General features: G+C 35.0%; 1 protein-coding gene across 1 annotated transcript in view; it reads right to left on the bottom strand.

The window, feature by feature from the left end:
• LOC115220472 overlaps window positions 1-26821 on the bottom strand; it is a 159273-nt gene that overhangs the window by 55613 nt on the left and 76839 nt on the right. Inside the window, exons 15-16 of the mRNA XM_029790601.2 lie at window positions 24177-24302; window positions 23709-23761 (exon numbers count right to left, since the gene is read on the bottom strand). Coding sequence (XP_029646461.1) covers window positions 23709-23761; window positions 24177-24302 — 179 coding nt within the window. The remainder of the gene's footprint in view (window positions 1-23708; window positions 23762-24176; window positions 24303-26821) is intronic.

Here is a 26821-nt window from a genome sequence, read left to right as displayed (position 1 = left end):
TGAACAAGAAAACTAACCACAATATGTATGTATGTATGCATGCAGGCACGCACACACACACATACATACACATACATACACAAGCATATATATATGCTTGTGTGTGTGTGTGTGTTTGTGCGTGCGTGTATGTGGAGGGGGTCACGCACACAAACATACGTTGATTTTTACAAGTTAGTGATTTCCAAGTTTCGCATTCGTCACTATTACCAGACATATGCATACATGCATGCATGAATAGTCATTTGCATATCTACCGGCCTACCTGCCTACCAACCTACCTACCTACCTACCTACCTACCTACCTACATACATACATACATACCCACTTACCTACCTATCTACGTACGTACCTACATACCTACGTACGTACGTACGTACTTACCTACCTACCTACCTACATAGCTATCTACTTACCTGTCTACCTTACTACTAACCTATTCCCAATATATATATGTTATATATATAGTCTTTTATTCTTTTATTTGTTTCAGTCATTTGACTGGGGCCATGCTGGAGCACCTCCTTTTAGTCAAAGAAATCGGCCCAAGGATTTATTATTTGTAAGCCTGGTATTTATTCTACTACCAAGTTACGAGGATGCAAACACCAGAACCAGTTATGAAGCGGTGATGGGGGAACAAACTCAGACACAAAGACACACACACACACACATATATAAATACACGACGGCTTCTCTTAGTTTCCGTCTACCAAATCCACTCACAAGGTTCTGGTTGACCCGAGGCTATAATAGAAAACACTTGCCCAACGTACCACGCAGTAGGACTGAACACGGAACCATGTGGTTGGGAAACACAACAACGCCTGCACCTATATATATATATATATATATATATATATATATATGTGTGTGTGTGTGTGTGTGTGTGTGTGTGTGTGTGTGTGTGTGTGTGTGTCTATAGGCAGATTCATGCTTTGTAGATCATACCTTCAATGCTTGGCTCCGTGTAGTAAATCGTAACTGGGGTATTATTCCAGTCGCTGTATTTAGAGTTAACGCGAATAGTTTCAGTTGTTCAGCGAAGTCATTTTACGTGATCTCAATTTTCCGGCTACGAAATAGTGAACGTATTACAACTACTGCATTACACACCTTGTTAAAGAAGCTGAACATTTTTTGTTGAGTCTCGTGAGTATCTATCTGGTTTTCTGGATAATTGGAACAATTTCCTTGAGGCTGGAACCATCATTGAATATTTTGATATTTAGTTATTTGAAATTCTGTCTTTGCTTCTGTGACGAATTGTAATATAACGTAACATATATAATGGAGGCATATTCTATCTTTGAAAGATAGTTAAGCTCCCTAGACTGATTCTGATATATACTTTTAATAATGTATTATTTTAATCATGTGTGTATACTACCTATGTATAAACACATTAGTACATACATACATACATACATACATACATACATACATACATACATACATACATACATGCATGCATACATACATACATACATACATACATACATACATACATACATACATACATGCATACATACATACATAATACATACATACATACATACAGCAATCAGCTGTTTGTTGGCTGTAAATGCATCATCTAAATATGAGACTATCTTATGGTGAACTAATGCCGAACTTACAGATCTTTCTTCCAATCACCTTCTTGTCGTCATAGGTCTTTTGCACTTAATAAGAACAGCTTTACATAACTTGAAATATTAGGGCCTTTCAAGAAACCGACTCGTACCCTGACAATTCAATTGATTAGCGGATTCGTGGATTTGTAAACCATTCCAAAGATTCTCTCTTTAAGTCTTCTCGGCTGAGCATGCACACAAAATCATATGTACTTATTGTGTACACCTACAGACATAAGATATTTACGCATAATAATATACCTTAAAGACATTTACATTCACTAAAAGATTCCATGTACATATATGTATGTACTCATTAACCCAACCACGTAATCAAAAACCCGTTCAACTTTTTGATTAATAAGGAACCAGAAACACCCCATCTCTTTATTAGTGATTATTTTAAATTCTACGCAGACGAACTTAAGTATGTCTCAAAGGCAAAATACTCGTGTGTGTTCCCACACACCCGATCATTTGTGAATATTTTTCCGCGTGATTTTTCTTTGCAAGTGCTGCAGAGTGTAAAAGGTAAAAAAATAAATAAAAGATCAGCTAAAAATAAAAGATCAAAAGACTAGCTGAAAAACAATTCAATTATTTATCTTTCCAAAGCAACCATTCCAACCATAGCTGCAATAAGAATCACATCAGCAATCCGCAACCATTCCGACTGCACCAGTTACATACAGCATGTTTACACTGAAGTAGATATTACGTGACCTGTCGTTCATTAACGTAGTAAAAACCCATGAAATTGTTGATAGTACGCTGTACCGACAACTATGCAACCACAATTTTCCCCGACATCATCAATGTGAATGTAAGCCATTCCAATGTCTTCAATTTCATTCCATTGCCTGTACATATAGCCTTGTCTCATTTATAATTGTCAACAATACAAAGCAACCAATCCGACATTTTGGAATGTAATTTTCTTCTTCTTTGTTATGGATCTTTGCTCTTGTTTCCTATGTCGTTTCATTAATTCCTTCTAGCTTTTAATTGAGTCATGATTTCGAATAATCTTTCGGGCTGTTGTTTCTTAATGAAACAAACAGAAACTGCATAGGTAATGAATAAATGATGGAACATTTTTATTATTCATGTATTTATTGAGTTTCTAAAGCGGTAAGCGCGGTAGAGAACCGAACTAAATAAACTGCCGTAATTAGTTTCATATCTTAACATTGTAAGTACGACTCCAACCATGATTAACTATGTCCATCATCCCAATGAATTAAGAAAACATGGACTTATGCTATATTGAGTTCGTGGAAAAGCCATTATTTATTTAATGTTTTCAAAAACCACCACTGATTAGACTGTGTGCAGGTTGCATTTTATTCAAACTTTTTTTTTATTGAAAGAGATCAAAGAAATGAGTAAAATGGAATATAGTCATGAAAAAGAAGATACTTTAAACGTAATCGCATTAATTGAAGAATAGAAAAAAGTTGATGTTTGATAAATTGAATATATAATTGCTATGTAGCCCTAGTCTAATTAAATGTAAGTAGCAGTGGCATAAAAATATAACTGGTTCTGGCTACGGTCAACGTCAGATGAATTCTGTTAATGCTAAATATATGAAATACGTATTTAGCCTTGCACTGCAAAATACCCTACTTGACTACGGAGGATTAAGTGCTAAGAATGAATAAATAAGCAAGGAGGGTGCAGTTATAGACAGACAATTAGACACTGAATATATATCAATATAATGATCTTCAAGTCACATTGTATCCACCAAGTCTAATTAAGTCATCACCCCGATTATCTTCCCTTATTCTTTTCTGTCACGTATTAGGATCCTATTTGTGTTTTCTGTACGACGGTGTTGCACTGTGCTCATGACCAAAATACTTATTCAAATATTTAGTACATTTATCCCCTGCCATATGGCGGTTCACCCATCGCGCACTCAGAACATTGCGGTTCATAAATCGCGCACTCAGAACATCGCGGTTCATAAATCGCGCACTCATTACATCGTGGATTTTTCTGGCTAATATATGTAAATTTATACCACAAACTCCTCAGTATATCGCGGGTTTCTGCGGATGATAGGTATTTATATTTTTTAGATTTTAATTATTTCTGTGGTAAAATAAGCATTTTCACACATAAAAATTAAGAAACTGGTAAGTAAAAATACAGTATAGTACTGCACTATGAAACACATTAATCAAAATATATTAACAGAAAATACGTACTGTACTGTAGATGAGTAAACAAAGAATCGCACATACTGTACGGAAAACGAAACTAGGGAGGCGAGTGTGTGATGTTGTTTTGCATTTATAATAAAATAAATATATACAGATTATAGAAACGATAAAAAATACATACAGTACAGTACTGTTTCTACTTCGAAGATTTTCACCTATCGCGGGAGGTTTTGGAACGTATCACCCGCGACAGTCGAGGGATTACTGTGTATTTAGAGATAAACAGATACCTGAAGCTGGTAAATCCGTTCCTGGCACCAACGGAAGCGCAGTGAAATTCATTCGTAAGCTTTTAGTGCCCAGTTCGTATCGTCTTTATATAATTTGGAGAGGTATTGGCTTTCAGAAATTAACTTCTCTTCAATGTACTGAACTGAAAAATGAGTCTTCGGTGGTGCCTGTCCCTTTGAATTAATGGATTTTTTTGGGAAGTATTAGATAGAATTCTTGGGTAAGTATTTAATCAACAACTTATTTGCTCTTGTTATCTGTCCCAGCAGTCACTGGCAATATAACACTTAAAATGTTCACATACCGAAGAGAATACGATATAAAAGATTCGATTGCTTTCTCATATCAAACAAAAACAAGCAAAGAAATTGGTGTGTCTATTCGAAAGATTTATCTTTCTACTTTCAAATATAAAAATAGTATTTCAGTTTCACACAAACACACACGTACATGCACATGCACATACGCACACACACCCCCTCACACATAAACACAGCAACACACCATAACATTATTCTCATAAACATACACACATAATAAAAAAAGTACAAGATGCGGGTATAAAAGAGGAGAGAGAAACGCGCGTATGTGCGCCTGTATGCGTATATATATATGTGTGTGTGTGTGCGTGTGTGTGTGTGTGTATTTGTATGTTATGTGTGCGTGCGTGTGTATATATATTCATATATATATATATATATATATAATATAAACATATATTATACATATATAATATAAACATAATTATAAATATATATATATATATGTGTATGTATGTAGGGAAGTAAGTAAATATATACGCAGATGTACACACACACACACACGCATATATATATATGCATACGTATGTATATATATATGTGTGTGTGTGCCTGTGTATATTTTTATATACATATATATATATATATATATATATATATATATATATATATATATATATATATATATACACATATATATAATATAAATATATATGTATATATTTATATATATGTGTATGTATATATGTATGTATATATATATATGTTTATATTTATCTGTCTATCTATCTACCTATTATCTGTCTGTCTGTCTGTCTGTCTGTCTGTCTGTCTGTCTGTCTGTCGTCTATCTATCTATCTATCTATCTATCTATCTCTATATATATATATCTATATAGGGTCAAAAGTACAACTATTTATATAAGTATATAAGTATATGTACTCATTTTTCTTTCCATATATACATAACCAGAGACATGAAAGAAGAGAGAGAGAGAGAGAGAGAGGGAGAGAGAGAGAAGTAAATGAAGTCAATAGATAAATAAGCAAAATATCTATAATGAGATGCAAATGAAAATCGATAGATGAGAGAAATCACTCCTATTGTAAATCTTATGAATGGATTTTAATTTCCCTCCAAGAGAGTTCTTACACGCATATATATTCTTTTCTTTTTCTTCTTATATATTTCAGCCTTGAGGTTACTGCCATGCTGGAGCACCGCCATATATATACATACATTCATGCACAAACACACACATCAATATGTAGACGCATATTCGTGTATCTCTCTATCATTCCCTCTCTCCCTCTCTCTATCTATCCACCTATCCACCTATCTACCTATCAATATATACATTTACATATATATATTATATAGCAAATATTCGCTAGTACTGGGTGTCTGGCATGGTTTGTCCGATGTTACAGATATCGGACGGGTATGTTTGATTCTTAGTATTTTCAAATCTAAATCAGAAGAAATCTCTGAGCTGATGAAGGAAAAGTGGCGTTTTACCCACAAATCCAGAAACAGACTGTCCTCGGGTATCGTATATGGATGTGATCTTTCATGTTTTTCCCTTATACCTATGTGAGTTATTTTTCTGAGTATGCATTGTCTGGAGACTTTTATTTGCAGTTGAAGAAATAGCCAAATTTTTGGCTGCTATTTCTGAAAAGTTCGGTGTGTGGTAAAGTGAATTCTTTTACTTTACCATATTTTTATAAATTTTTATAAATTAATATATATATTATATATATATATATATATATATATATATATATATATTATATATATATATATATATATATATCAAGACAGAGATAAATCGATAAACATATGTAATTATATATGGATATATATTGCATTTTATTCATCTATCTATCTATCTGTCTATCTATCTATCTATCTATCTATCTATCTATCTATCTATCTATTATCTATATATCTATCTATCTATCTATCTATCTAATTATATATATATATATAGATATATGAATATTTATATGTTATATATATGTATGTATATATATATATATTTATATTATATATATATATATATATATATATATGTGTATATATTTGTATATATATACTTATCAATGTATATATATTACTGTAAGAATATTAATATATATATCTATAGATTTATATATATATACATATATATATTATATATATATATATATATATATATATATACGCCTACAAATAAACAAATAAATGTCACACAAACGCACACACATGCATATATATGTTTACACCTATCAATTTCTGTCTATGTATCTATCTCCATATAAAGTTGCATATACACAACCTAATCATATATATATATCTATATATATATATATATATATTATACACATGTACATATATATGTACATATATAAGAGAAATATAGGTAAGTATGTATCTTTTTATATTTTCGAAGTAAGAATTAATTTCTAACTTAGGAACCATAATAGCCCAGATCATATGCTGGTGCACTTGAACAAAGGCAAAGATCGTGAGGTATCAACTCCGGTAACAGATATTAATAACAACAACCACTGCTACAACAACATCGGCAACATTATACTATCGAAATAAATAGATCGAAAATAAAAACTTATGAAAGTAGAATATATATATGTATATGTATATTTACACACACATACATATATATATATCCATATCTATCTATCTATCTATCTATCTATCTATCTATCTATCTATCTATCTATCTATCTATCTATCTATCTATCTATCTATCTATCTATCTAATTATCTATCTTTCTCTCACTCTCTCTCTCTCTCTCTCTATATATATATATATATATATATATATATACAAATACATATATATACATAGTTTTTATCTATTTTTTATCTGTTTTTCTCTCTCCCTCTCTCCCTCCTCTCTCTCTCTCTCTCTATATATATATATATAAATACATATATATACATAGTTTTTATCTATTTTTTATCTGTTTTTCTCTCTCCCTCTCCCCCCCCTCTCTCTCTCTATATATATATATATATATGCACACGCATACATACATACATACATACATAGATACACCCGCATGCATGCACACACACCTTTTTATATGTGTGTGTGTGTTTATGTGTGTATTCGTGTCTATGTTTGTATCTTTGTGTGTTTAATGATTTCTAAAAATTTCTGAGAAATATCGACAGTGGTAAAGCACTAAGAGGAAGACGGGAATTGTACAAGCAAGGGAAAGCGGTATTTATAATGTCAGTGTTGCTAAGAGAGAAACTACCCGCTTCTGTTTTTAGTTTAATCACTTCCGCTATGATTTCCTCTCAACAGTCAGTTAATATTGTCCATTAACACAACGCGTGCCATTTTTATATGCATTGCTATATTTATAATATGTGTATCTTTCTTTCAACATATCTGCCCTAACCATTTGTTTGTGTGTAGGTACACTACTCTTTCTGTCTCAAGAATATGGACTTCAAGCTTTGAGAATTAAACAAAAGTGTATGACTCAATACCTACAAATTACTTTAAATATTTAAATATGAATCGAACCTATATAATAGAAAGCTACACTTCACTTATTACGTTTATCGATATTTCATTCATGTTTTTATCTGATTATAATTTTGTCTGTCACTCCGCTACTTAGCCAGTCCGTAACGCTTCCATTTGATTAGTTGAAGGGGAGGGGAGGAGAGATAGGGAGAATAGAGGGAAGGGTGGAGGGAGAGGTGGTGGTAAGTTAAATGTGTAATCTTTTAAAATTAATTTTGTTTTGCTCCGTTACGCAGCCCGTCTATAATGCTTTAATGTGATTAGTTGAAGGGAAAGGCGAAGTGCGAAAGAAAAAGGAGCAAGAAAAGGAGGGTAAGGTGAGGAGTGAGAGAAGAAGATGGTGAGCGTTGTGTATTAAATCTATAAAATTGTGTATAAAGTATATGACGTGTATATATAAAGTGCAATAAGTAATTATCGTATTCTAATTATCTTCGCTTTTCAATGATTAACAGATGAACGATAATCTTTTGATACAGACACAACACAGGTTTCAGGTTTCTTGGATAAAGTTTTCAGAAATGACCCAATACGTTTTCCATTAATTCAGTGAAATATTCACGGGGCCTACTTGTTATATCTTGTTTACGATATGACGGGTGTTGTTTTTATTGTTTCACCCTATGTCAGCCACAATGTGTGGAGGCACGTGGCTTAGTGGTTAGGGTGTCAGCATCACGACCGTAAGATTTTGGCTTCGATTCCTGGACCGGGCGATGCGTTGTGTTCTTGAGCAAAACACTTCATTTCACGTTGCTCCAGTCCACTCAGGTGGCAAAAATGAGTAACGCTGCGATGGTCCAGCTGGGGAACACATACGCCAAAGAAACCGGGAAACCAGGCCTATGAGCCTGGTTAGGCTTTAAAAGTGTGCATTTATTATTATTTTATGTCAGCCATAATAGAGCAAGCTTCGACCATCCCGTCAAAATACTACATCATGCTAAAAGTTCTCTTTTAAAACCGTTTGGTATGTTATGAAGTACATTTGGTAGCTGTTTTTAATAGGTTAAGCTCCTCGCTAATTAAATTTCAAACTGTATTTCTCTGCCATTCACCCGAAATATTAAGACCTTGTTGCTGTAGTTTTGAGCGGGTAGCGATATATTTTGCCTCAAACTATGTCCAATCTAAAATAATCTTTTTGAATATAAAATATTGTCAGTTGATAAAGCATGAGATCATCCGATCCGTAATATAATATTTATTATTTTCTAGACAATGAGCTCCAATTTTAAAAGAAAGCGATGTCCAGTGATTATCTTCTCGGTTCTGTAGGTAAAAATTGTTTCAAATAAAGCCTTGAAATGTTTCCTTTCAATTCATCATTCTAAAAATATTGACGGGGTATCTTCGATATCTAACGATGAAAATACTGGTGTTTGATCAACTGAATTATCCCCTCGTGATTATTTCCCAGACATGCATAACTTTAGCATAATTCTTTGGCGGAAGCAGTATGAATGAGGGTGTCATAATGCTGTACATTTAGGGTTACAATCTACCCAATGGGCTTCTAAACAGTTTCCGTCTACCCCAAACTCTGAGGTATTCGAGCTGTTCCAAAGAGTGCTGTTTTCTGCAAGCTCTTCATCTGTATTGCAATCCCTGTTATTGTTGTTATCATCACCATCATCATCATCATCATCATTGAGCAATAGCGAAGTTGAGTGGCAGGATCAGAAGAGTGCTGAAGCGAGTGCTACACACTATATGTGTGTGTGTATATATATATATATATATATATATTATATATATATATATACATACACACACAAGCGCACACACACATATATGCATATTTATATGTATATATATATATATATATATATATATATATATACATACATATATGTATATATGCATATATATACATACATGTATATATATATATATATAGATATATATATATATACATATATGTATATGTGTGTATATATATATATATATATATATATATATATATATATATATATACATATATATATGTATATATTCATATATACATGTATATATATGTATAAATAGTAACAGCATAGTGCTTTCTGTATTAAAACCTATTGGAGATCCGTTTCAATTTTCATCTTTCCGGTGTCAATAAATACGTACGAATTTCCTAATGTAGCCAGTATAATCGATTATACGCACCTATATCTGTGGCCTTGTTCCTAAATTAGAAATAATAGCGATACTGCTACCACCACCACAACCACCACCACAACCACCACCACCACCACCACCACCACCACCACCACCCCACCACCACCACTACCACACTTTACTACTACTACTACTACTACTACTACTACTACTACTACTACTACTAAATTCCTTTCTATGTAAATTAAATCTTATTCAGTGTTACCATTTTTTTAATACTTAGGTATCAGCTTTTCAATTTCATTGCACCTCACCTGTTAGCACCTACAGGTGTAAAATCTAGATTGCCGTCTCTGGTTGAGAGCCGAATGCAACTCGATTAAATTAAAGGGAAACCAAATAGTAGTAGTAATAATAATAAAATAATAATAATAATAATAATAATAATAATAATAATAATAATAATGATAATGTCAAATTTTCCTTCTCAAGTGAAACTTGAAAAAGTTGACGAGGGCTTGGCCAAAGAGGAAAGTATCTGAATTTAACCCTTTCAAACAATTCCACTATATTACCTCTTTTGCTATAGCCACCAGAAAAATGAAAATTGCCAGCCCCTCCCGATTAAAGGGGGCCTGCGGAACAATCTTCCCCGTAGATTCAGCTGATCCGTCCTACACCCAGCTGCAGCTGTTCGACATAAACCCATAGATCAGCAGTGCTCGGGCACTGGATGAGTGCGTTCAGAACGGTTTCGTCGCTCTGAGCGCACCACGGGAAGGCCCGGCTAAAGGACACTTCCGTGCCCGTAAAGTTTATCCCGAACAGGCAGCGCCCCATGGTAACACTGCTAGGCGAGGGATTTCTGGAAGTTATCCATAGGTCCCGGCCCGAAAGTTCTTCGAAACAGACCAGTAAGTTGATCCCCGTTGACGCCTGGAGTTTCCCGAGAACGTCGTCGCGTTTTCCTTCACAAACCCTCTATAGAACGCCAGTGTGGAACTACTATCGATCTCATTGCCCGACTGTGGGAGGGTTGTGGGCGCTTGACGGCACTCGAGGTGTCAAGCGCCCTTCCTCGGTCTAGCCCTATTGGCCAACAGGGCCGACATATAGGGTACAATACAGTGGACAGTGGCGGGGTTTTACATAAAACAACGATAATCTGTAACAGCAGCAAATAAGGATAAAATATCTCAGGGTATTCTCATCGCCACTAACATTTTACTTCGGTCAACATCCCAATCTTCGTCATCACCATCATAATCCACGCCATTGCAAAAGCAAACCTCAGCAACTACTGGACGTGGAAGAACTTCCACATAATCGGTAACCTGCTTAAAATAACATCTAAATCACCTTCAAAATCAGACTCAACAGACTTTAAAAGAAAGGCAGGAAACGTTGAATAGTGTAGTCCTAAAAGCATTAGAACTGGAAACGAAATAATAATAAAAATGGTAAAAAAAAATGGGATGGTTCTAGCTAGAACGCCTTTGATCATAGTTCTTGTTCAATCAGAGTTGACCTTTGCTCAACAGTAGCAACAGCAACGGCAGCAACAACAACAAAACAACACCATTAACAACAATAACGACAGTTACCTTAACGACCAGAAAACAACTACGGTTATCACTAACGCTAACGTCGTCTCTATAATCATTGCTGTCTTCATCGTCATTAATTTTAAGGCTACCTACCACCATGCACATCCCACACCACCACTACTACTACTACTACCCCACCACCACCACCGCCGCCACCACCGCCGCCACCACCACCACCACAATCACCACAATTGCCACCACCGCCGATAATAATAATAAATGATGATGATGATGATGATGATGATGATGATAACAATAACGGCAAGAATACAATCATAAATTGAAAATTAGCATCGACTTCAGTCATTAATGTATCATTAACACAAGCACCGCCACCACGCTCTATCATCATTATTACCATGACCATCAGCACCGACACTTCCACCACCACCGCCACTATCATCATCGTCATCATTATCATCATCACAACCACCACCACCACCACCAGCACCATCATTATCGTCATCGTCATCGTCATCGTCGTCATCGTCATCGTCATCATCATCATCATCATCCTCATCATCATCATCATCATCATCATCATCATCATCATCATCATCATCAGTATCAGCATTAACAACGTTAGCAATAACAGCACAGCAGCAGCAGTAGCAGCACTAACGTCGCCGTCTTTGTCGTTATCGTCATGTTTGAAGAAGTTGAACACGACTAAAAATCCATCCCTCGATACAAACAACAAAAATAACGCTATTAATATGTTATTAGGGGTTTGTTCATCTGGAATTTTTTTTCCCCATGTTTTCCAACGCTTTTGCGATAATTGCCGCTCATCAATTATGCAGTGGTTTCATAATGTTGACGCTGTAGGCAGCAGGAACAATGCATAATTGACGATTGTTTCATTAGCTTGTAGTGTTAAATTCAACTCCCATGAATGGGATGTCTTGGACGGGTATGGGCTGTAACAGTCTGAGTGCCATTGGCCTTTTGTTGGTGTCCTTATGTTCTTATGATCCAGCGGGTTATTACGAGACGTGGACATTATGTTACGGACTTGTGTTTGACTTTCAGAAAGGCTACCTTCTAGATTTTTTAAAATACTGATTTGTTTTGAGATAAGCACGAAACAAAGACAAAATGACTGACATGCATACACACACATAAATGAATACATACATACATACATACATACATACATACATACATACATACATACATACATACATCATACATACATACATAATACATGCATACATACATACATATATACATGCATGCATGCATACATATATATACACATATACACACATGTATATATGTATATATATATAATTTTATTCTTTACTTGTTTCAGTCATTTGACTGCCGCTATGCTGGAACACCGCATTTAGTCGAACGAATCGACCCCAGGACTAATTCTTTGTATACCAACAACTTATTCTAATGCTCATCATTTCCGAACCGCTAAGTAATGGAGACGTAAACACACCAAACATCGGTTGTCAAGTGATAGCGGGGGAAACACACGCACACACACATACACACATACACGACAGGTGTCTACCAAATCCACTCACAAAGCTTTTGTCGGCCCGAGGCTATAGTTGAAGATACTTGCCCAAGGTGCTACACAGTGGGACAGAACCCGGAACCATGTGGTTGGGAAGTAAGCTTCTTACCACACAGCCACTCCTGTGCCTATATATATATATATATATATATATATTATATATATATTATATATACTAAGCAATAAGGGTTCAGCAACGAATTGCCTACCACATTACCGAATTTAGAAATAGCAGTCAAAGGGTTTATAGCTATTTCTTCTACTTTAAAGAAACATGTTTGATAGATTGCGGTTAATTCATTCTCTCTTACCTGTTTGTGTCAGCCTTCCAATTGCTGTTTTTACTGAGATCTCCCTTTTTAGTAGAAGAAATAGCTATAACCCGTTGACTGCTATTTCTAAATTCGGTATGTGGTAAGGCAATCGTTGCTGAACCCTTATGCTTAGTATACTTAAATTTTCCTCAATGAGGTTTTACATGCCGAAGACTACTTGGTGATTGATAATTATCCAAATTAATTAATTTCACCCTTCATTATTACGGATAACCATATTTTATCTCAGTAGATGACCACAGCATCGTTTTGGCTGCACGCGGGTGGGAAGGGGCTGTTGACACAATCGTTTCATTCACAAATTTGAATTCGGTGATACTAGTTGAGGATTCTAGCTCGCTCTGATACTGAGTTGAGTTGGTACCTCCTAGTATCTCAAAATCAATATATAATCATTTATGATTATAGTATTCCACGCTGAAGAGAAAAGAAGTTTCGGTAAGATAGAATTATTTAATATTTAATATTTTAATTCTTATGCTTTCCTAAAACTTGATTTCGAAACGTACGTCCGTGGATAACTTTAAAAATGTTTGATAGATTGCGGTTTAATTCATTCTCTCTTACCTGTTTGTGTCAGCCTTCCAATTGCTGTTTTTACTGAGATCTCCCTTTTTAGTAGAAGAAATAGCTATAACCCTTTGACTGCTATTTCTAAATTCGGTATGTGGTAAGGCAATTCGTTGCTGACCCTTATTGCTTAGTATTACTTAAATTTTCCTCAAATGAGGCTTTTACATGCCGAAGACTACTGGTGTAATTGATAATTATTCCAAATTAATTAATTTCACCCTTCATTATTACGGATAACCATATTTTATCTCAGTAGATGACCACAGCATCTTGTTTTGGCTGCACGCGGGTGGGAAGGGGCTGTTGACACAATCGTTTCATTCACAAATTGAATTCGGTGATACTAGTTGAGGATTCTAGCTCGCTCTGATACTGAGTTGAGTTGGTACCTCCTAGTATCTCAAAATTCAATATATAATCATTTATGATTATAGTATTCCACGCTGAAGAGAAAAGAAGTTTCGGTAAGATAGAATTATTTAATATTTAATATTTAATTCTTATGCTTTCCTAAAACTTGATTTCGAAACGTACGTCCGTGGATAACTTTAAAATGTTTGATAGATTGCGTTAATTCATTTCTCTCTTACCTGTTTGTGTCAGCCTTCCAATTGCTGTTTTTACTGAGATCTCCCTTTTTAGTAGAAGAAATAGCTATAACCCTTTGACTGCTATTTCTAAATTCGGTATGTGGTAAGGCAATTCGTTGCTGACCCTTATTGCTTAGTATTACTTAAATTTTCCTCAAATGAGGCTTTTACATGCCGAAGACTACTGGTGTAATTGATAATTATTCCAAATTAATTATTTCACCCTTCATTATTACGGATAACCATATTTTATCTCAGTAGATGACACAGCATCTTGTTTTGGCTACACGCGGGTGGGAAGGGGCTGTTGACACAATCGTTTCATTCACAAATTTGAATTCGGTGATACTAGTTGAGGATTCTAGCTCGCTCTGATACTGAGTTGAGTTGGTACCTCCTAGTATCTCAAAATTCAATATATAATCATTTATGATTATAGTATTCCACGCTGAAGAGAAAAGAAGTTTCGGTAAGATAGAATTATTTATATTTAATATTTTAATTCTTATGCTTTCCTAAAACTTGATTTCGAAACGTACGTCCGTGGATAACTTTAAAAATGTTTGATAGATTGCGGTTAATCATTCTCTCTTACCTGTTTGTGTCAGCCTTCCAATTGCTGTTTTTACTGAGATCTCCCTTTTTAGTAGAAGAAATAGCTATAACCTTTGACTGCTATTTAAATTCGGTATGTGGTAAGGCAATTCGTTGCTGAACCCTTATTGCTTAGTATTACTTAAATTTTCCTCAAATGAGGCTTTTACATGCCGAAGACTACTTGGTGTAATTGATAATTATTCCAATTAATTAATTTCACCCTTCATTATTACGGATAACCATATTTTATCTCAGTAGATGACCACAGCATCTTGTTTTGGCTACACGCGGGTGGGAAGGGGCTGTTGACACAATCGTTTCATTCACAAATTTGAATTCGGTGATACTAGTGAGGATTCTAGCTCGCTCTGATACTGAGTTGAGTTGGTACCTCCAGTATCTCAAATTCAATATATAATCATTTATGATTATAGTATTCCACGCTGAAGAGAAAAGAAGTTTCGGTAAGATAGAATTATTTAATATTTAATATTTTAATTCTTATGCTTTCCTAAAACTTGATTTCGAAACGTACGTCCGTGGATAACTTTAAAAATGTTGATAGATTGCGGTTAATTCATTCTCTCTTACCTGTTTGTGTCAGCCTTCCAATTGCTGTTTTTACTGAGATCTCCCTTTTTAGTAGAAGAAATAGCTATAACCCTTTGACTGCTATTTCTAAATTCGGTATGTGGTAAGGCAATTCGTTGCTGAACCCTTATTGCTTAGTATTACTTAAATTTTCCTCAAATGAGGCTTTTACATGCCGAAGACTACTTGGTGTAATTGATAATTATTCCAAATTAATTAATTTCACCTTCATTATTACGGATAACCATATTTTATCTCAGTAGATGACACAGCATCTTGTTTTGGCTACACGCGGGTGGAAGGGCTGTTGACACAATCGTTTCATTCACAAATTTGAATTCGGTGATACTAGTTGAGGATTCTAGCTCGCTCTGATACTGAGTTGAGTTGGTACCTCCTAGTATCTCAAAATTCAATATATAATCATTTATGATATAGTATTCCACGCTGAAGAGAAAGAAGTTTCGGTAAGATAGAATTATTTAATATTTAATATTTTTAATTCTTATGCTTTCCTAAAACTTGATTTCGAAACGTACGTCCGTGGATAACTTTAAAAATGTTTGATAGATTGCGGTTAATTCATTCTCTCTTACCTGTTTGTGTCAGCCTTCCAATTGCTGTTTTTACTGAGATCTCCCTTTTTAGTAGAAGAAATAGCTAAACCCTTTGACTGCTATTTCTAAATTCGGTATGTGGTAAGGCAATTCGTTGCTGAACCCTTATTGCTTAGTATTACTTAAATTTCCTCAAATGAGGCTTTACATGCGAAGACTACTTGGTGTAATTGATAATTATTCCAAATTAATTAATTCACCCTTCATTATTACGGATAACCATATTTTATCTCAGTAGATGACCACAGCATCTTGTTTTGGCTACACGCGGGTGGGAAGGGGCTGTTGACACAATCGTTTCATTCACAAATTTGAATTCGGTGATACTAGTTGAGGATTCTAGCTCGCTCTGATACTGAGTTGAGTTGGTACCTCCTAGTATCTCAAAATTCAATATATAATCATTTATGATTATAGTATTCCACGCTGAAGAGAAAGAAGTTTCGGTAAGATAGAATTATTTAATTTAATATTTTAATTCTTATGCTTTCCTAAAACTTGATTTCGAAACGTACGTCCGTGGATAACTTTAAAAATGTTTGATAGATTGCGGTTAATTCATTCTCTCTTACCTGTTTGTGTCAGCCTTCCAATTGTGTTTTTACTGAGATCTCCCTTTTTAGTAGAAGAAATAGCTATAACCCTTTGACTGCTATTTCTAAATTCGGTATGTGGTAAGGCAATTCGTTGCTGAACCCTTATTGCTTAGTATTACTTAAATTTTCCTCAAATGAGGCTTTTACATGCCGAAGACTACTTGGTGTAATTGATAATTATTCCAAATTATTAATTTCACCCTTCATTATTACGGATAACCATATTTTATCTCAGTAGATGACCACAGCATCTTGTTTTGGCTGCACGCGGGTGGGATGGGAGGGGCTGTTGACACATCGTTTCATTCACAAATTTGAATTCGGTGATACTAGTTGAGGATTCTAGCTCGCTCTGATACTGAGTTGAGTTGGGTACCTCCTAGTATCTCAAAATTCAATATATAATCATTTATGATTATAGTATTCCACGCTGAAGAGGAAAAGAAGTTTCGGTAAGATAGAATTATTTAATATTTAATATTTTAATTCTTATGCTTTCCTAAAACTTGATTTCGAAACGTACGTCCGTGGATAACTTTAAAAAATGTTTGATAGATTGCGGTTAATTCATTCTCTCTTACCTGTTTGTGTCAGCCTTCCAATTGCTGTTTTTACTGAGATCTCCCTTTTTAGTAGAAGAAATAGCTATAACCCTTTGACTGCTATTTCTAAATTCGGTATGTGGTAAGGCAATTCGTTGCTGAACCCTTATTGCTTAGTATTACTTAAATTTTCCTCAAATGAGGCTTTTACATGCCGAAGACTACTTGGTGTAATTGATAATTATTCCAAATTAATTAATTTCACCCTTCATTATTACGGATAACCATTTTTATCTCAGTAGATGACCCACAGCATCTTGTTTTGGCTGCACACGCGGGTGGGAAGGGGCTGTTGACACAATCGTTTCATTCACAAATTTGAATTCGGTGATACTAGTTGAGGATTCTAGCTCGCTCTGATACTGAGTTGAGTTGGTACCTCTAGTATCTCAAATTCAATATATAATCATTTATGATTATAGTATTCCACGCTGAAGAGAAAAGAAGTTTCGGTAAGATAGAATTATTTAATATTAATATTTTAATTCTTATGCTTTCCAAAACTTGATTTCAACGTACGTCCGTGGATAACTTTAAAAATGTTTGATAGATTGCGGTTTCATTCTCTCTTACCTGTTTGTGTCAGCCTTCCAATTGCTGTTTTTACTGAGATCTCCCTTTTAGTAGAAGAAATAGCTATAACCCTTTGACTGCTATTTCTAAATTCGGTATGTGGTAAGGCAATTCGTTTGCTGAACCCTTATGCTTAGTATTACTAAATTTTCCTCAAATGAGGCTTTTACATGCCGAAGACTACGTTGGTTGTAATTGATAATTATTCCAAATTAATTAATTTCACCCTTCATTATTACGGATAACCATATTTTATCTCAGTAGATGACACAGCATCTTGTTTGGCTACACGCGGGTGGGAAGGGGCTGTTGACACAATCGTTTCATTCACAATTTGATTCGGTGATACTAGTTGAGGATTCTAGCTCGCTCTGATACTGAGTTGAGTTGGTAACTAATAGTATCTCAAAATTCAATATATAATCATTTATGATTATAGTATTCCACGCTGAAGAGAAAAGAAGTTTCGGTAAGATAGAATTATTTAATATTTAATATTTAATCTTATGCTTTCCTAAAACTTGATTTCGAAACGTACGTCCGTGGATAACTTTAAAAATGTTTGATAGATTGCGGTTAATTCATTCTCTCTTACCTGTTTGTGTCAGCCTTCCAATTGCTGTTTTTACTGAGATCTCCTTTTTAGTAGAAGAAATAGCTATAACCCTTTGACTGCTATTTCTAAATTCGGTATGTGGAAGGCAATTCGTTTGCTGAACCCTTATTGCTTAGTATTACTAAATTTTCCTCAAATGAGGCTTTTACATGCCGAAGACTACTTGGTGTAATTGATAATTATTCCAAATTAATTAATTCACCCTTCATTATTACGGATAACCATATTTTATCTCAGTAGATGACCACAGCATCTTGTTTTGGCTACACGCGGGTGGGAAGGGGCTGTTGACACAATCGTTTCATTCACAAATTTGAATTCGGTGATACTAGTTGAGGATTCTAGCTCGCTCTGATACTGAGTGAGTTGTGTACCTCATAGTATCTCAAAATCAATATATAATCATTTATGATATAGTATTCCACGTGCTGAAGAGGAAAAGAAGTTTCGGTAAGATAGAATATTTAATATTTAATATTTTAATTCTTATGCTTTCCTAAAACTTGATTTCGAAACGTACGTCGTGGATAACTTTAAAAATGTTTGATAGATTGCGGTTAATTCATTCTCTCTTACCTGTTTGTGTCAGCTTCCAATTGCTGTTTTACTGAGATCTCCCTTTTTAGTAGAAGAAATAGCTATAACCCTTTGACTGCTATTTCTAAATTCGGTATGTGGTAAGGCAATTCGTTGCTGAACCCTTATTGCTTAGTATTACTTAAATTTTCCTCAAATGAGGCTTTTACATGCCGAAGACTACTTGGTGTAATTGATAATTATTCCAAATTAATTAATTTCACCCTTCATTATACGGAGATACCATATTTTATCTCAGTAGATGACCACAGCATCTTGTTTTGGCTACACGCGGGTGGGAAGGGGCTGTTGACACAATCGTTTCATTCACAAAATTTGAATTCGGTGATACTAGTTGAGGATTCTAGCTCGCTCTGATACTGAGTTGAGTTGGTACCTCCTAGTATCTCAAAATTCAATATATAATCATTTTGATTATAGTATCAACCACGCTGAAGAGAAAAGAAGTTTCGCGTAAGATAGAATTATTTAATATTTAATATTTTAATTCTTATGCTTTCCTAAAACTTGATTTCGAAACGTACGTCCCGGAGGATAACTTTAAAATGTGTTGATAGATTGTGGTTATTCATTCTCTCTTACCTGTTTGTGTCAGCCTTCCATTGCTGTTTTTACTGAGAGATCTCCCTTTTTAGTAGAAGAAATAGCTATAACCCTTTGACTGCTATTTCTAAATTCGGTATGTGGTAAGGCAATTCGTTGCTGAACCCTTATTGCTTAGTATTACTTAAATTTTCCTCAAATGAGGCTTTTACATGCCGAAGACTACTTGGTGTAATTGATAATTATTCCAAATTAATTATTTCACCTTCATTATACGGATAACCATATTTTATTCAGTAGATGACACAGCATCTTGTGTTTGGCTGCCACGCGGGTGGGAAGGGGCTGTTGACACAATCGTTTCATTCACAAATTTGAATTCGGTGATACTAGTTGAGGATTCTAGCTCGCTCTGATACTGAGTTGAGTTGGGACCTCCTAGTATCTCAAATTCAATATATAATCATTTATGATATAGTATTCCACGCTGAAGAGAAAAGAAGTTTCGGTAAGATAGAATTATTTAATATTAATATTTTATTCTTATGCTTTCCTAAAACTTGATTTCGAAACGTACGTACGTCCGTGGATATAACTTTAAAAATGTTTGATAGATTGCGGTTAATTCATTCTCTCTTACCTGTTTGTGTCAGCCTTCCAATTGCTGTTTTTACTGAGATCTCCCTTTTTAGTAGAAGAAATAGCTATAACCCTTTGACTGCTATTTCTAAATTCGGTATGTGGTAAGGCAATTCGTTGCTGAACCCTTATTGCTTAGTATTACTTAAATTTTCCTCAAATGAGGCTTTTACATGCCGAAGACTACTTGGTGTAATTGATAATTATTCCAAATTAATTAATTCACCCTTCATTATTACGGATAACCATATTTTATCTCAGTAGATGACTACAGCATCTTGTTTTGGCTGCACGCGGGGTGGGAAGGGGCTGTTGACACAATCGTTTCATTCACAAATTTGAATTCGGTGATACTAGTTGAGGATTCTAGCTCGCTCTGATACTGAGTTGAGTTGGTACCTCCTAGTATCTCAAAATTCAATATATAATCATTTATGATTATAGTATTCCACGCTGATGAAGAGAAAGAAGTTTCGGTAAGATAGAATTATTTAATATTTAATATTTTAATTCTTATGCTTTCCTAAAACTTGATTTCGAAACGTACGTCCGTGGATAACTTTAAAAATGTTTGATAGATTGCGGTTAATTCATTCTCTCTTACCTGTTTGTGTCAGCCTTCCAATTGCTGTGTTTTTACTGAGATCTCCCTTTTTTAGTTAGAAAATAGCTATAACCCTTGACTGCTATTTTCTAAATTCGGTATGTGGTAAGGCAATTCGTTGCTGAACCCTTATTGCTTAGTAGTATACTTAAATTTTCCTCAAATGAGGCTTTACATGCCGAAGACTATTGGTAATTGATAATTATTCCAAATTAATTAATTTCACCCTTCATTATTACGGATATATATCTATATATATATCGTGGCATCCGTCGTTTACTACGACGCGGGTTCCAGGGCTTTTTAATCAACAGAACAGCCTGCTCGTGAATTTTTGTAAAGCAAGGGCTGAGCATTCATAGACACGCGTACCTAACATATCTCGGGGAAGATTCAGCGTGACAAGACTGGCTCTTTGAAATACAGGTACACCGAAACAGGATGAAAGAGTGAGAGAAAGTTGGTGAAAGAAACAGCCGGGTCACACGCCCCCTGCTTTTGGAAAGTCTCGTGGATAGCTTTTTCTAGGTGATTTTCGCTCAATCAAACACTTGTACAATGCTGGTCTGGGAATCGGAAACTGCGACTTTTATGACCTCGAGTCCCCCTGTTTGCTGTTCCCTACTACCCTGGCCATTTTGGGCACCTCTACACCCCACACATTTCACTCCAAACTCATATATAATAGATATATACATAATATGCTATATTATATATTTATGTATATGTTATATATATATCTATTATATATATATGATATTATAATATATAATATATACATACATGCATACCCAACAATATCTCTGTGTGTATATTGGCGTGTGCGCGTGTGATACATGTACACACACAAGCATTCAATATCAAAAAGACTTTTTTCAAGATGTATGTGAATTTGACCTGTGGAAGTATGCTTTCTTATGATCTTTGGACGTACCTGTGTGAGGGAAGTAAAAGGCTTTTGCAAATATTTTTTTTAAAAATATTTTAATCGTCTGCTAAAATATTTTTAGTCGGTGGACAACAATTTTATCTTTATTTTTATCATTTTATATTGTCCATTAGGCTTTTTAATAGTTTTGAATTTTTAGTCGTTATATTTAACTTTTGATAAGCCATTCTATTTGTATTTCATTGCAACACACACACACACACACACACACACACACACACACATATATATATATACGAGGTACGTTCAATAAGTAATGCCCCTGACTCACTTGCAGTTGTTTGATCTAGCTGAAATTTTGCATGTTACTTATGGTGATGATGCCCCATCATATGACCTTGTAAAACGCTGGCATCGTGAATTCAAACATGGTCGGAACTCTGTGGAAACAGCTCCCAGATCTGGTCGCCCCCTTCTGCCATTGATGAGGCATCTGTCCGTCAAGTTGAGGCTGCCATTTTGGAAGATCGACGCATAACTATTCGCCAAATACCCCAGGAGGTCAAGATTAGTACCGGGTCTGTGGAAACTATCATTCATGACCATTTGCATATGCAAAAGGTGTCTGCCAGATGGATTCCCAGGTTGCTCACACCTTTCCAGAAGCAAGAACGCGTCGAGTGCTCGAGGGTTAATTTGGAGATGTGCCAAGAAGATGATTCAAAATTTTCAAAAGACTGATTACACAGGATGAAACCTGGGTCCATCACTATGATACAGAGACCAAAGCCCAGTCAATGCAGTGGAAGCACCGTGACTCACCTCCTCCAAAGAAGGCAAAGCTGCAGCCCTCCGCTGGTAAAGTCATGTTCACAGTCTTCTGGGACCAGGACGGAGTAGTGATGACAGATTTCCTGGCAAAGGGTACCACAATTACAGGAGCCTATTATGCTTCACTTTTGAGGAAATTAAGAGAAGCTATCAAAATCAAGAGGCGGGGCAAAGGCATCCTCCTCCTGTAGGACAACGCTCCGGTCCACAACTCGCATGCCGCCAGATCAGAAGCACAGGTGTGCGACTATGAACTCTTCCCCCATCCCCCTACTCTCCTGACCTTGCACCCTCTGATTTTCACCTCTTCCCAGCCATGAATTTGTTTTTGAAAGGAAAGCGTTTCCCAGATGATGCAGCCTTTATTTCTGAAGTCACGTCGTGGTTGGAGGACCAAGCTGGGGTCTTCTACAAAAACGGTCTCCAGAGCTGCATCAAACGATGGGAGAAATGCGTAACTCTGTGTGGTTCCTATGTAAAAAAGACTAATAACTGTGCCAAGTTTCGTTGCTCTACTGCTATGGGAAGTGGGTCAGGGGCATTACTTATTGAACGCCCCTCGTATATATATTTACATTCTGTGATTTTATGTATATGTATTATTATTTCATGTGTTTGTAGACCATGGTGTTTTTTATATATGATTAAATGTTTGAAGGGGTGGTGTTGTATGTAAAGTCGTTGACCCAAATTTGATGTTAGTTCTATAACCAATGCTTCTTTATATATATGTATGTGTGTGTGTGCGTGAATAATAATGTAATGTACTTACTGTCCAGTTTCTAAGTTCCACAGACAAAGTTGTTGGTCCCATCCACCACTTACCTACAAAATTAAAAAAATAAAACCGTCAGAGAGAGAGAGAGAGAGAGAGAGAGAGAGAGAGAGAGAGAGAGAAAGTAAAATACATAGCTTTATTTGGTTTGTCATAAGATTGGGGCCTGGCTAGGCCGTCACCCTGTAGGCTGGAGTTTTCAATTATAAACATAAACAACACCCGCTTCTAAACAATTTCCAGTTTCACTCACAAAACTTCGGTCGATCCAGAAATACAATAAAATCATTGTAGATTCCACAAAGTAAGATTGAACCCGAGACCTCGTTGTCACGATGAGAAAAATCTTAATCATTTAGCCATGTCACTATCACCATAGCGCTCATAACTCTACAAATGACAACGACTTTAAATGCTATAAACATCAATATACATCAGTACTAATAACAATCACAAGACACTCACCAAGAAAGTACCACCATAACCATGGCTCCTGTCCAATACAATGAAACTTGAGACTGATATTCTGTGTTTCTTTAAAATATATATACAAATGAAGTCCGCAACTCTTTTCGTGTTTGTTTGTGTGTCCTGTAGTTAAGATATAACATATACACATGTTTTAGATATACTGGATGGATAACTAGAAAGGCGTCTTTCTCTGTGTGTGTGTGGAGGGGGGGGGGTGCATATATATGTGCTGTACTTTAGCTGATGAGAAACAGGCACCTATTTGGCGCTAATTTCGAAACCGGTTCCAAGTTGACTTGGCAGAGGGAAGACGTTTTTAATGTTCATTGGAATTCTTTCCTACCATGCCTGTATTAAATTTGTGACCACTCTGTGGTACAGAAGTATTTCTGACTTCTATTTTTAGCGGTGTAGGTGTTCATGTGGTGCCTTCGTGTATACACACACACACACACGCGCGCGAGCACACACACGCGCGCGAGCACACGCACGCACGCACCACACACACACACACACACACACACACACACACACACACACACACACACACACACACACACATATATATATATACGATACGTATACATTCAATAACACTATAAAATGGTCAAAACGTTTTTCACAGGAACTTAGTTCGATTTGAAAACCCCACTAGAATGGGAGAAAGCGCTAATACATGATCTAAGTTATATGATGTATAAAAACATGTAATATGCAAATAAATATCTGTAAATATAAAACCATCCGAATTTCTGAGTACCTCATTTTCTTCTAATATATATATATATATATATATATATATATATATATATATAATATATATGAGTATATATATCTTATATAGTATATATATATATATTTTATGTACGGCTGACAACACACTTGCCACGCGTGATGGTATTTAAATAGTACCATTCCTTCTTATATTCATTTATAAATAATTTCACGCATTTCGTTTATTTAAATAGTGTCTGGTCACTTCAAACGAACTTTTGCGAGCATGGTGGGGGAAGATTTTAGTAGTAATAAGCTGACAGTCTTTGACCGATGAGAAACAACACCTATTTGGCGCTAAGTTTGAAACCGATTCTAAGTTGACCAGTATCGCCTGTACTGACCTTGCAGAGGTAATACGTTTTTAATGTACACTGGAAGTATTTCCTACCATGCTTATATTTGATTGATGACTATTCTGTGGTACACAAGTATTTTTGACTTCTATTTATAGTGATGTAGGTGCTCATGTGGTACTTTCGTATATATATATATATATATATATATATATATATATATAATATAAAATAAAATATGTTACGATTACTCAATAGTCAAGATAAAGATCTGAGTTTCAGATGCCGAAGTGGAAATCCACAACACCATCTCTTCGGTTATCTGGCCATCTGAAAAAAGAAGAGATGCTGTTGTGGATTTCCACTTCGGCATCTGAAACTCAGAGTTTTATCTTGACTATTGAGTAATCGTAACATATTATTTTATAGATAAATTTCCTCTATTTACATAATATTGAGGTCTCTTTCTTTCTTTTGTTATTTTTTACCGTTTTTACCAATATATATATATATATATATATATATATATATATATGTGTGAGTGTATTGAGGTTATGAGAGGTAATGGTATCAAGAACACCCAAAGATGTCAGGTAATGCTGAGTAAGTGGTATGGACAGACTATAGTTAAGCTTCAGATTCGGTGATTATGCGAATGAGGAGTCCAACGTTGGTCATATATCAGCATGCGTACATATAAAAACAGAATGAGATTTTTATCTCATTCTATTAATGTATATATATATATATAAAATTAGAAAATGGAGAAACATACTTAAATCAATAAAACATCAACTAACAGATGATACCCAATCAATACTTTATTACACCATTACATATCAGTAAAGGCATTATACAAAATATATTATAGAGGTGATGTTAACCTCGGAACAGTGAACGGTAGCTCAAATAGATCTGAACAAACGGGTAATAGTAGTAATATTAATAATATACTTATAAAAACTTATGGTAGATATGATAATGGCAAGGTTTACTTGCGTAATAATCTTGGGAATATTGATATAGATAGATATAACAATGACAATGGTAAGGATAGCAAACAAATGGGTTGGTCTAGGAATAGGATTTTTACAAAAAACAATAATTCGATAGGCAATCCTAATTCTGATAAGGATACACTCTGGCTGATTATCCCATATGCTATGCAGATTAAAACAGACATAGTTAGAGCTTTGCATAATGTAATATTTAGGCATTTTGGTAAGGATAGGAATAAATTTAGTCATTTAATTAATAATGGTACTGTTAGAGTAGGATATAGCATTACTCATAATCTAGCCACCATTATCTCCTCTGGATTACTTCTACAAACTGGATTACTTCTAGAAACTGGATTATTTCTACAAAGATAGAAAGTTGAATTTAGATAATGGAAATTTGCCCCTCTTTAATAATAGGAACAGAAACTCTTCTGGAACTAACGGGAACAACCCTCTTACAAATTATGAGCGTACCGTACCTGCTAGGGTTAATATAAATGTAATAGATGATACTACTACTAACAATACTAGTACTAGTGATAGGAATATCGCCAATAATGTTAAATTA

This window comes from Octopus sinensis, linkage group LG16, assembly GCF_006345805.1.
Source record: "Octopus sinensis linkage group LG16, ASM634580v1, whole genome shotgun sequence".
Taxonomy (NCBI): domain Eukaryota; kingdom Metazoa; phylum Mollusca; class Cephalopoda; order Octopoda; family Octopodidae; genus Octopus; species Octopus sinensis.
Note: the sequence above shows the minus strand (reverse complement) of the source record. Positions and strands in the feature narration are given on the sequence as shown.